At 36.4% G+C, this 11,746-nt stretch overlaps 1 protein-coding gene across 1 annotated transcript in view; it reads right to left on the bottom strand.

The window, feature by feature from the left end:
• The window catches only part of LOC107680170 (minor histocompatibility antigen H13-like), a 28,269-nt gene extending 17,744 nt beyond the window's left edge, over positions 1 to 10,525 (bottom strand). The window contains exons 1-2 of the mRNA XM_016475959.1: positions 10,179 to 10,525; positions 7,575 to 7,607 (exon numbers count right to left, since the gene is read on the bottom strand). Of these exons, the coding sequence (XP_016331445.1) occupies positions 7,575 to 7,607; positions 10,179 to 10,355 (210 nt within the window). The 5' untranslated portion in view covers positions 10,356 to 10,525. The remainder of the gene's footprint in view (positions 1 to 7,574; positions 7,608 to 10,178) is intronic.
• Positions 10,526 to 11,746: the final 1,221 nt, after the last annotated feature.

Genomic DNA, 11,746 nt, shown 5'->3' on the forward strand with positions numbered 1-11,746 from the left:
AAAAAAATATGCTATACATTTAAAAGAAATGTATTTTAATTTTATAGTATATACTTAAGCATATATATGAATGTTTTTAATGAATGGATTTTATAATACAAATAGCAATGTGTAACATTTTAGTGCAACACTTATTTGTTCCCCACAAAATAGTTTTTTCACTACATTTTTGGATTTCTAAAATTGTGCACTGATTTTTCTAGAATAACTTTTGCTGCCGAATTATCCACTAACCTACTTTATGATAATTTTTTGTCATAGATTATAAATATACATAGGCCTATATTTTTTCATATTTATTGTTTATTTTATTTTTCTTTATAATGAAGTAGTCTGTATCCAGTAGATTGAAAGAATGATTATCATTTCCACACACAGAGATATATAAATTCTATATTTATTTAAATGAGGGAAAAAAACATTTTGAAAGAATGATTATCAGTTCCACACACAGAGATATATAAATTCTACATTTATTTAAATGGGAAAAACTTCACTGGTATCGGATCGGTATCGGCCAATACCGAACCCTAGGTATCGGAATCGGTATCACAGGTGAAAAAGGCGGATCGGAGCATCCCTAATTTTTATGGTCCAGATTTCTTTTAAATATATTTTACTTTGTGTTATTTTTCTTTTCATTCAGTATCCATTTAATAAACTATACTTGATTAGCATTTATTGGCCAGCAAATCCAATAGGGCTGGATTTTGGAACAAATAACATGATTTGATTCGATTTTGATTCCCAAGCTTGCCATTCGTTTCGATTCAATTCAATTCAATATTGATTATTTTGGCTATATTATAAATCAGGTCAGGGCTCCAGACTAACTGTTATTACTAGGAGCACTGTAGCCCCTGACTGAAAATTTTTAGGAGCACAAGCAGAAAATTTAGGGGCACACCTTAAATCAGCCTGCAATGCAAAATCGTTCACATATTTTCCCCATTTTAACTGTATTACTGACAAATGCTTTGATAATAAATAGACTCAGGGCTCAAGACTAACATTTCTGAGAAGTGGCACCAGCGCCAGTACGTTCTACAGATGTTGGCGCAGGAAGCAGATTTGGTAGCGCTGGGGGGGTATTAAAAAAAGATAATTTAATCATAAAAATACTATTGCTTTGAATTAATATGTGCAGTTACTAATAACATTACACATTTATTTCTTGGTAATGCACATTTGACAGTAAAGCACTGAGCCTGAGTTGGGAAGTTTACAAAATTTACTTTTATTCAAAACAGTAACGAGCAAAATATACTTTTATATGAATAAATAATATATTCTACTCTCATTAACTGTTCCATTATTCTTTTATAGAAGCCTATTATATTGAACTGGCCGACAACTTTAGCGATTTTCAAAGGAATGCTCTTTGAGTGATTCAGTTGCAAATTGAACAAAAGTTTGTTTTTCAAGGCACGTTGTGATTTTCTTACTTCATACACATGAAAAAAAATGCAAAACTTGACAGTTGGATTTCTTGATGATTTGATATTTTATAATAGTGATTTTATAATATCAAAATAAAGCAAAAAAAAATGGAAATGAATGACTAATAAGCCAATAAGAGCTCCTCTGCTGCCATCTACTCGTTATAGTGGTAATTTGATGTTTTTTTTAAATTTTATTTAAAAGTGTTTACCACACAGTATATTTTGGTCATTCCATTCAAAACATTTAAATTGGATACTTTTTAGAGATTTAAATTGCTGGAAATAGTTGTGTGAAATATTTGAAAGTCATTGAAAAGTCATTGAATTTCTCTCTCAAAAAGTTGTACAAACCCTGAAATGAATAATGTAATAACATTCGACTCATTCTGTCACAACACCATGGTTACAGTTAGCATTACTGCTTCTTGTTTTCTACATCAGCGCTGTTTGATCTGTTTAAAACAGAATTCTGTGCAGAACTTGAATACTTCTTGCTAGATCTCGCAGCAAACTTTATTCATTCTGCGGCGAGTTCAAACACTTCTCACTGGATCTCGCAGTGCTGTGCTGTAGGGAGTCGCGAGATCAACACTGGGTCAGTAAACAGTAAAGCTGTTCTGAGCTCAGACCAGTTTGCTTGCGCTGCGCTCAATTATTGGTCCGAGCTGATAAACGGTCGCGCTGCGCAGCTCAAATGAGTAGCACTGTTTTGTTTGCCGTTTGATGTTTCTCGTATGCAACAGAAATGGCAGCGCTTAGGAGTTGGGCAACACGGTGATCGTGCCAGTGCGACCGCGCACAAAATTTACTCGCACCGGCAGAAAAAATGGTCGCAGTCTGGAGCCCTGCAGGTACAGTACGTCAAATTCTCTCAAGGAAAAAAAATGCCTCAACTGCTGTAAAATACACAAGAGCCAGGTTATAATACTAACTTTGTTTACATTACATAATTACAATACATAATTACATTTCTACTCCAATTTGTTTTTTTTTTATATAAACATTTTATACAAACAAAATTACATTAAATATTGAAGAACAGAAAAAATGATAATGAATGTCATATGGTGCATATATTTAGTAAAATACTCCTCTCTAGAGTTCATTTTTGTAGCCGACTAACGAGTTCTATTGTTTTAGAATGAGTTGTAATGAGTTCTATTGAATTCTATTGTTTACAAGCTGTTATATTGACGTCTTTCTGTGATTTAAACCCTGATTGAGTAACAGTTTTTATTGTTTGAACTAGGGCTGGGCGATATAGCTAAAATTTATCAACGGTATAATGTTTCATATCTTTGATATCGATATTAACATTTTTTTATAACCTTTTTTAAAACAAAGAGTAATAGAATTTTTTTTACATTTAACCACTGTATTTTTAAATTAAAGGGGTCATATGATGCGATTTAAATTTTTCCTTTCTCTTTGGAGTGTTACAAGCTCTTGGTGCATAAAAAAGATCTGTAAAGTTGCAAAGACTAAAGTCTCAAATCCAAAGAGATATTCTTTATAAAAGTTCAGAGTCAGTCACGCCTACCTAAACCGGCTCATTCTAACACGCCCCCACATATCTACGTCGCTATGTGGGAAGATTTGCATAACGCCGCCCAAATGTTCACGCAAAGACAGAAGGCGTAACTTTTATTCTCGCTGTAGTATTGTTGTTGCCGCCGCCATGTCGTGAAGGCGCTGTGTGCTTCGTAGTGAAAGCGAAACTACTTTGTTTGGCTTTCCAAAAGAGGACGATATCTGCTTCGTCATGCCTGGAGCTGATCCGTGCTGGTTGCTGAGGAAATACTACAACTTTGCGCTGTGGATCGCCGGATCGGCTTTCACCGTGGACGACGCAGAGTCCAGCCCGGAGTCGTCACATGTCCTTCCGGACGCTCCATCGTCGAAATCGCTGGCCGCGCCGTTCTCAAGCCCACCCATTTCTGCTCACTCTAACCCTCTGGCCGTTCCTCACGCTAGCCCCCGGCACTCACTCTAGGCCACTGTGTGTGATGCTGTTTCGTCGTGAAAGCGAAACTACTTTGTTTGGTCTTCCAAAAATGGACACGTCTAGAAATCAGTGGTTAAGTTGTATTTACAACACTGTTCCAGAACACTTCAACCCAACATAAATGACACATGAATTCGTCTTCTGATGATCTAAACGAGAGTGTATATTATATGTTGGCACATAGGCAATATATTAGTGTTCTAAAAATCTTTAGTAGTTTTTGCATCAACAGCCAATCAAATTACATATGCAAAATACCATGCTCTAAGACAAAGAGTCGTAAACTTTCCCTCCAATAGTGAAAGCCACCATTGGCTCTGTGACCTCCCAGAGGTGTGTGCTCAATAAGAGATAAAGCTCTCACACCAGTGACCTGCCTCAGTCAGTCTGCGGTTCTGCTAGATTCTGAGAAGATGAGGATGTGAGCTAGAATGCTTCTGCAACTCTCATATTTTATATATTTAAAGCGAGTTTTTTGGGCAGTGTAGAGTAGGGCTTGTCTGCATTTGTGATCGGAGAAATGACAAACAACATGGTTTTATGTTTACGCGACGCGATGCAACGCGTAAAAAGACAGTATAATTCATTATAATCAGTAATTATGTCCCCACTGGATGCTACAAATGCTTAATTCATAGGAAAACCTTTTTTTGAATGAACACATATACTTCAGGTCATTGTGTATGTTGTTACTGTTCTTGTATATTGTCTTTTGTATTATATACTGTTTTATGCATGCTTATGATAGAACCACTCATTCATGTAACCTTACATATACTGTACCATGTTTGGTCTCTATGAATTCGTCTTTGGATGATCTAATTGAGAGTGTATATTATATGTATATACCTATGAAACATATTAGTGTTCTAAGAATCTTTAGTAGTTTTTGTGTCAACACCCAATCAAATTACATATGCAAAATACCATGCTCTAAGACAAAGAGTCGTAAACTTTCCCTCCAATAGTGAAAGCCACCATTGGCTCTGTGACCTCCCAGAGGTGTGTGCTCAATAAGAGATAAAGCTCTCACACCAGTGACCTGCCTCAGTCAGTCTGCGGTTCTGCTAGATTCTGAGAAGATGAGGATGTGAGCTAGAATGCTTCTGCAACTCTCAAGTCTGCACCAGGCTTTGGCCTTGTATTTCCATTCACCAAAGATCCTAGGATCTCCGCTGATGTCTCTCTTAGGTTTTCCTGATGGTTTCATCAATCAAGCCTCATTTGCCCTTTCCCATGTATGATTGATTGATTGTTTGTTTGACTAGTTTGTGTTAGCGTTTAGCTAATAAAACTCTTGTGCACAAATTACATGAGTTTCTGATTCTGCCTTGCAAATTAATGTCCCTTTACGATTTTGATCCTTACTACATGCTCTAAAGCATTAATACTGTATGAAAGTATTTTCTGTGGCCATGGAAATATCCTTTCCTAGAGTTGATATAAACTTACACTGAATGTTCGCTGGACGAACAGATTGGTGGATGGCAATTTAATTCTGTTACAGTTACTACTGGCAGCTGATATAAATAATTGTAATTAATCATAATTAACTATTTATATACATTTCCCTTTTGAGCTAATTTGCTACATTTCTAATGTTTTATATGCAGATTAAATAGGTCTTAAAGAAACTTTTGTCTTGTCTCCCGAGGCCACAATGAGCAAAATAATGCAGCGCATTTAAATAGTCAACGCAAGTAACTCTATAAAAAAAAAAAGTGCATTACGTCTAAATTAACTCATAAAAATCAAATATAATTTCGTAAAAACTTGCATGGCTACATCTCTTGTGTGAGACACAAGTGCAGCAGTCATATTTGTCCGTCTGAAAAATGCGTTCTGTGTGAATGGCTTGGTTTCTTTAAAAATAAAGATCTTTTCCGCATTGAGCTACTATATTTCTCTAATATTTTGAATGAATAACGCAGCAGCGGCGCATCTCGTGGGCTATTTTATCGCCCAGGCCTAGTTTGAACATTGTAAAAAAAAAAATAAAAAAAAGACTTTAAGAAGATTTTAAAATCTGGGACTTTGTTTCATATCAAAAGTAACGGAGCACAAAGCTTTTTGCGATTTAGTGGATGGGAGGTGCAATTTAATGTTCTGGTCATTAACTGAAAACAGGCTAGACTAATCGATTTTTGGGATTTAAGAATCTATATAATTTTGTAAAAATTAGAATTTATTAAATTTGAGAAATTGATATTTTTTACCCAGCCCTATGGTCTAACCTAGAGTATTAGCAAACTCCTGGACTCATGACATAATTAAAGAGCATTTGTATTCTGTGTGGTGTCCGATCTTTAGCATTAGCATGTTTGCTTCTCTCCTGCTCTCTGTGCTCGGTTTCAACCTCATCGAAGTCATGCTGAATCCCTGTCGTTCACGCCATTTAAAACGTGACCTAATTGGTTTGCATACCCTACAGTGAAACTGTGTTAATTTCAGTTGGGTTAAACATTACACATTCAACACATTTTCTACTTGTTTTTAAAATCCCAAATACTTAAATGAATAAATCGGTAATAGATGTATAATAAGCTATGCTTATTTAGAAATTATAGGCTACAGCTTACCCAAAAATGAAGTTGTAATGATATAGCACCATTACTTTGTTCCAAACCTGTATAACAATCTTCTATGGAACACAAAGCAAATATAAGGCCACACACACACACACACACACACACACACACACACACACACAGAGTTAACTACATTATCTAAACACGGCTTTTTGAAGTCTGCTTGCATGCCCAGCCTGTGCAGCTATACAAAAAAAAATTAAAAAATCATGTTTTGTTTGTATAATAATGATTTGTTCCAACAAATGCTGCATTTATTTTTAACACCTTAAACAGAAACATTTAAATGGCAGAAATGAACATTTTCCCCCAAACCTACTTTAAGCAATGAGTAACCAATTAACTAGCATGCATATTATTAGTGCATTGGCTTTATTATTACTTACAGTATAAAGCACATATCAGTGTCTCATTCTGCATGACCATATTTTAGCTCCTTAATCCACCCCATACCCAACAACTACCTTACTAACTATTAATAAGCAGCAAATTAGGAGTTTGAGGCAAAGGTCACGGTTAATAGTAAGAACTGAACCTTAAAATCAAGTGTGACAAAGCAATGATATTACACTGCATGTACTGCAAGCTAACAAACAGACTGGTTGTATCATTTGTACCATTTTGCAGAAAACAACACCTTCAACCAGGGGCGGTGCTAGGCATGGGCTAAGGGGGCCCTGAATGTTTTCAGTCAAGCCCCGAATGTTTTTACTATGCCCTTTTACGAATCATCACTGAGTTTATTATGCGCATTAAAATCATTTCTATTAGTACCGCAATATTTGCTTTCTGCACATCCAACAGTGTCTACTTGCAATGTCATTCACTCCCGACAAGACCCGCCCACTGAGGCTCGTACTTCTGATTAGGGCTGAACGATTCTTTATAATGCCGTCTTATTGCTCTTCTTCCTAGTAGGTGCACTTTAAAAATGTTTTCCCGATGAATCCTGGACTACTGCTCAAAATGATAAATTAATATAAGGACAGCTACAAAAAAAAACAACAATAAGCGTTATCGTTGCATCCTGACGAATGACAGCCGTGACAGCTAAGTGGAATCCCGGAAAATAAACCGTGGAACTTTGACCAATGAGACAACAGTTTACTCGCGCGTGACTTGTATTAACAAATTTGGTCCGTTTAGAAACTTTGCCGTGTGAAAGTGAACCGCACCAAGAATAAAAAGCAACATTGTAATAATTTTAATCCCTGTTTCGGAACAAAGTAATCGATCTACAGGTGTGAAAGCACCCTTAGTGAATAAATGACTCAGTGACTCACTTATTAGGACAGTAGTTTGCTGCCACCTACTGGTAATTTTAGTTTCACATTTAAAAGTATTAAATTTTTTTTCTAGCATTTTTATTTCTATATAGCCGTTTTTATATTTAAAACATTAATGTCATAATATTAAGCAATTTGTAAGTGCAGTGTAAGGTACAAGTGCTAGAAATAAATGTTAAAAAGTGTATAGAACCCTGCATGTTTAATTCGGCTTTTACTTGGCTTTTTTTTAAAAGCCACTTACTCATTTATATATTGTGATGGTCTCGGGCATATCTGAAGCACTCTGATAGAGAGACACAGAAACATGGTTATGGTCACAATATATATACACACACCGTCTACTTTGTGCACCATAAGCTTGTGTACTTTGGCATAGGATATGGAACATGAAAAATATTAATAAGAAACCAAGTTGTAATGAGGATTATAACATTTAAGGGGTGATTTCAAAAACTCACGTAAACTGTCAATTCTGAGGGTTATTAACAATATTGTGAAATGTAACAATTTAAAAGTGCTTTTATTTGAAATAGAAATCTTTTGTAACAATATAAATATCTTCAATGTCACTTTTGATTCTTTAATGTGTCCTTGCTAAAGTATTAATTTCTTTATTTTAAAAAATAAATAAAAAATTTGAATGGCTTTCAACATTGATAAAATGTTTCTGGAACACCAAATCAACATATTAGAATAATTTCGGAATGATTATATGAAACTGAAGTCTGAAAACAGGTATTTTAAATAGTAATATTTCACAATCTTACTGTTTTTACTGTAGTTATGATCAAATAAATGTTATTAAAGACATTCGTCTATGATGCTTAATCCAAAAGAGAGATGGCTCTCAAGTAGTGCTGAGTAGTATACCGGTTCATACCGAATACCGGTGTTTATTTTTGTTATATGAATTTTTAAAATACCGCAACGTCGGTGTATGCCGCTTAAACAACGTTCGGAACGCGACACTGTTTGAAAGGGGTCCCTTTTCACTCTACTCTCAAGGCAAGATATTCTTCTTCTCCATCTACACTAAGCAGCATACTGGGCGACGAGAGCTCTCCAGCAAAAACTCATGTCAAGATATAGCTGATATAAAATTGCAAAACTATCATCTTAAATAGTGTTAACATAAATAGTTACAAAAATCTTGCATACGTGTAAATGGGAGGGTTCTGCAGCGCTCCCTTGAATAGGAATTGCTACATTTCTTCACATTTACATACATACATTTTTACTTATACAGCACTACTCTCAAGGCAAGATATTCTTCTTCTCCATCCACACTAAGCAGCATACTGGGCGACGAGAGCTCTCCAGCAAAAACTCATGTCAAGATATAGCTGATGTAAAATTGCAAAACTATCATCTTAAATAGTGTTAACATAAATAGTTACAAAAATCTTGCATACGTGTAAATGGGAGGGTTCTGCAGCGCTCCCTTGAATAGGAATTGCTACATTTCATCACATTTACATACATACATTTTTACTTATAATATTATTTGTTCTTCAGACATTGTTCAGTTACACTTTATTTTGATAGTCCACTTTAGACATTCTACTAACTATAAGTAACTTTGCAACATGTCAACTAACTCTCATTAATTTGTTAAAGTTTCTCATAGTCAGTATGTTGTATGTTGTGGACCCATCAAAATAAAGTGTTAGAAGATATTAAGCAGACAGTCTACTAACACTCTAATGACTGATAGTTGACATGTAGTTAAAGTTACTTACTGTTAGTAGAATGGACTATCAAAATAAAGTGTTATCCATTGTTCTTTGAATACAATAAGGATTAGCTGTAAGTTACCGCATTTGGTTTTCAACCACAGAAAATGGGTCAAATTCAACAAACTGGACATTGAGTCGCACTGTGCTCCTAATGTCTCTGGGACTGAACCATATCGTCCTTAAAAATGAAGAACACAGTTTTAAAAATGTGCATTAAGAAAGGGAATTTAAAATGATATTGAGATATCTTTACTACCTCTTGTGTTACAGGCATGCAAACTCTGAAGAACAGTGCTTAAAGTGCTTCTTCCCCATTTCTGAACAGCCGCCACTAGCATATAATGCAACAAAGATAGCTGAAGTCAACAGATTTTACTAATAGACCTACCCGTGAAAAAAGTCAAATAAAATAAAATTATGCTGCCATCTTTCTAAAGTAATTTTACCACCCTGAATTTTGAGCCAGAATCTGTCCCCCCTTTACAAAATAGTGGATTACTCTGTAAACATTCATCCATGCAATGTAATATTTAATATTTTCATCACTATACATGTTTATCTTTCCTTAGGGAAAAAAAATGACAAGATCAAAACTTCCGGTTGAGTTGACAGGAATGGCCCTCTTTCAAACCCTGAACTTATGTTATTAAGTTATGAATGTTATAAAACCTCAACGCAGTCAAACACGGTTCCCACGTGTCTTGTAATATAATAAATGCTTAATCTGCAAATAAGATGCAACTTTTGAGCGTGGCAGCATAAAGAAAGATTTTAAAACTTGTGTCTATTTCTCACACAGCTTTCATATCGCTTCAGAAGGAACAAAACACAGCGAATTACATAATTACACTGGTAAGTACATATTGACAAAGTGTCCAGTAAACATACATAAAACATATCAGTGGATGCAGTTATTAATGTTAAACAGATCATGTATTAGGTAACATATGGCACTATGACAGGCCTGCATAGACTTCTCAGAGGACTCCTGACTAACACACTGATGTTCGCTTACAGCGCCAGCACGGAGATTTAACACTCTGGAGGCTTGTATTCTGTCTTCGCACAGTCTTCCACACTGACTGCAACTTACACAGTCCATATGAAAGCGAGTTTACCTTGCTCTTGGAGCAGCCCACGGACTTGAGCGCTCCGAAGAAGATGGGCAGCAGGGCCATGAGCAGCAGGCTGCCGTACGCCAGCGCTGTGCCCTCGGCGCTGGACACGAAGCGGACCGCGGTCCCGTTCACCGCATCCGACCCGTTACCGGCTGCGTTCTGCTCCACATCAGCCATGTTTCCGCGCCTTTAAACACCGCGAGCCTGAAATACAGATGCGCTGAGAGTGTCCGCTGAGTGCGCTTCTCATTGAGCTGAGCTGGAATCTCTCTTAAGGCCACGTTTCCTAACTCTCAGCCGGCGCAGTCTCCGCGATCCTCGCTGCTCTCACTCACGCGCACTGCCCCCCGCTGGACCGGAGGAGCAATTACCGCTGCGCTGTTCTGTGCGCTCCTTAATGGAAGGCTTTTAGGCCAGAGTTCTCCTGAGAATATTATTATTCCTATTATTATTAGGGGTCTAACTTTGTACTGATCTTCTTCCTCTTCCTCTTGCGATTCGCAGTCTCTTCTGCTCAACAAAGCTACATGATCCAAAATACAGCAAATACAGTAATATTCTGAAACATTTTTACAATTTAAAATAACTATTTAAATATATTTTAAAATGCAGTTTATTCCTATGTTAGAAAAGCTGAATTTTCAGCATCATTACTTCAGTCTTCAGTGTCACATGATCTTCAGAAATCATTCTAATGTGCTGATTTGCTGCTCAAGAAACATTTCTGAATATGATCAACGTTGAAAACATTTGTGCAGTTTTGGGGATTCTTTGATGAATAGAAATTTCAAAAGAACAGCATTTATCAGAATAGAAAGCTTTTGTAACATTATACACTACTGTTCAAGAGTTTGGGGTCAGTAAGAATTTTTTTTCTTGTTCCAGAGCAAATAATTTTGGCTGAGGGTAAAGTTTCATAACTTATTTATTTAATATTTTTATTAGGGCTGTCAGTAGATGACTTGCACACTCATTGTGAAATCAAGCCATTTATCTTATTTAAAGGCACAATATGTAATTTTCGCCGCTAGAGGGCGCGTATTCAGAATAAACAAATAGACAAAGGCATAGTTTGATGACAGTGACTGAGTGTGGAATCATGGGAGTTGTGGTCTTCATCTCCACAGCCGATGCAATCCGACGGGACTCGGGCAGAAATCATGTTCATGGATGAGCTAATGATTTATTAACGTAGTAGAATGAAGCAGGGTGAGGCTGAAAGCCGTCGAAGCGAAACGAAGCCGCTGAATAAGCGCGACACACGGCTGGAAAGCAGCGGAGCTTTTATTATGCCACAGTCGACCGCTTCCGCTGCTTCCAGTCGTGCATATGTGGGGTAAAGCATGGATATTTTAATAAAAAAATCTTACATATTGTGCCTTTAACACATTATTTTGTCATAATTTTCTATATCCAGCAAAGTAGGCCATCAGATTGAAGGGTGACTGTAGGATGAACTGTATTTTCTGTGAGCTTTTTTCAAGGCAAATTTAGGTGTCTTTCCAAAAAATTATACTTGGAGACTCCAAAAGGACACCAAATAACCTAATGATATAAGGAAATTCAGA

The sequence above is a fragment of the Sinocyclocheilus anshuiensis genome, unplaced genomic scaffold (assembly GCF_001515605.1).
Source record: "Sinocyclocheilus anshuiensis isolate Anshui unplaced genomic scaffold, SAMN03320099.WGS_v1.1 scaffold1330, whole genome shotgun sequence".
Classification (NCBI taxonomy): Eukaryota; Metazoa; Chordata; class Actinopteri; order Cypriniformes; family Cyprinidae; genus Sinocyclocheilus; species Sinocyclocheilus anshuiensis.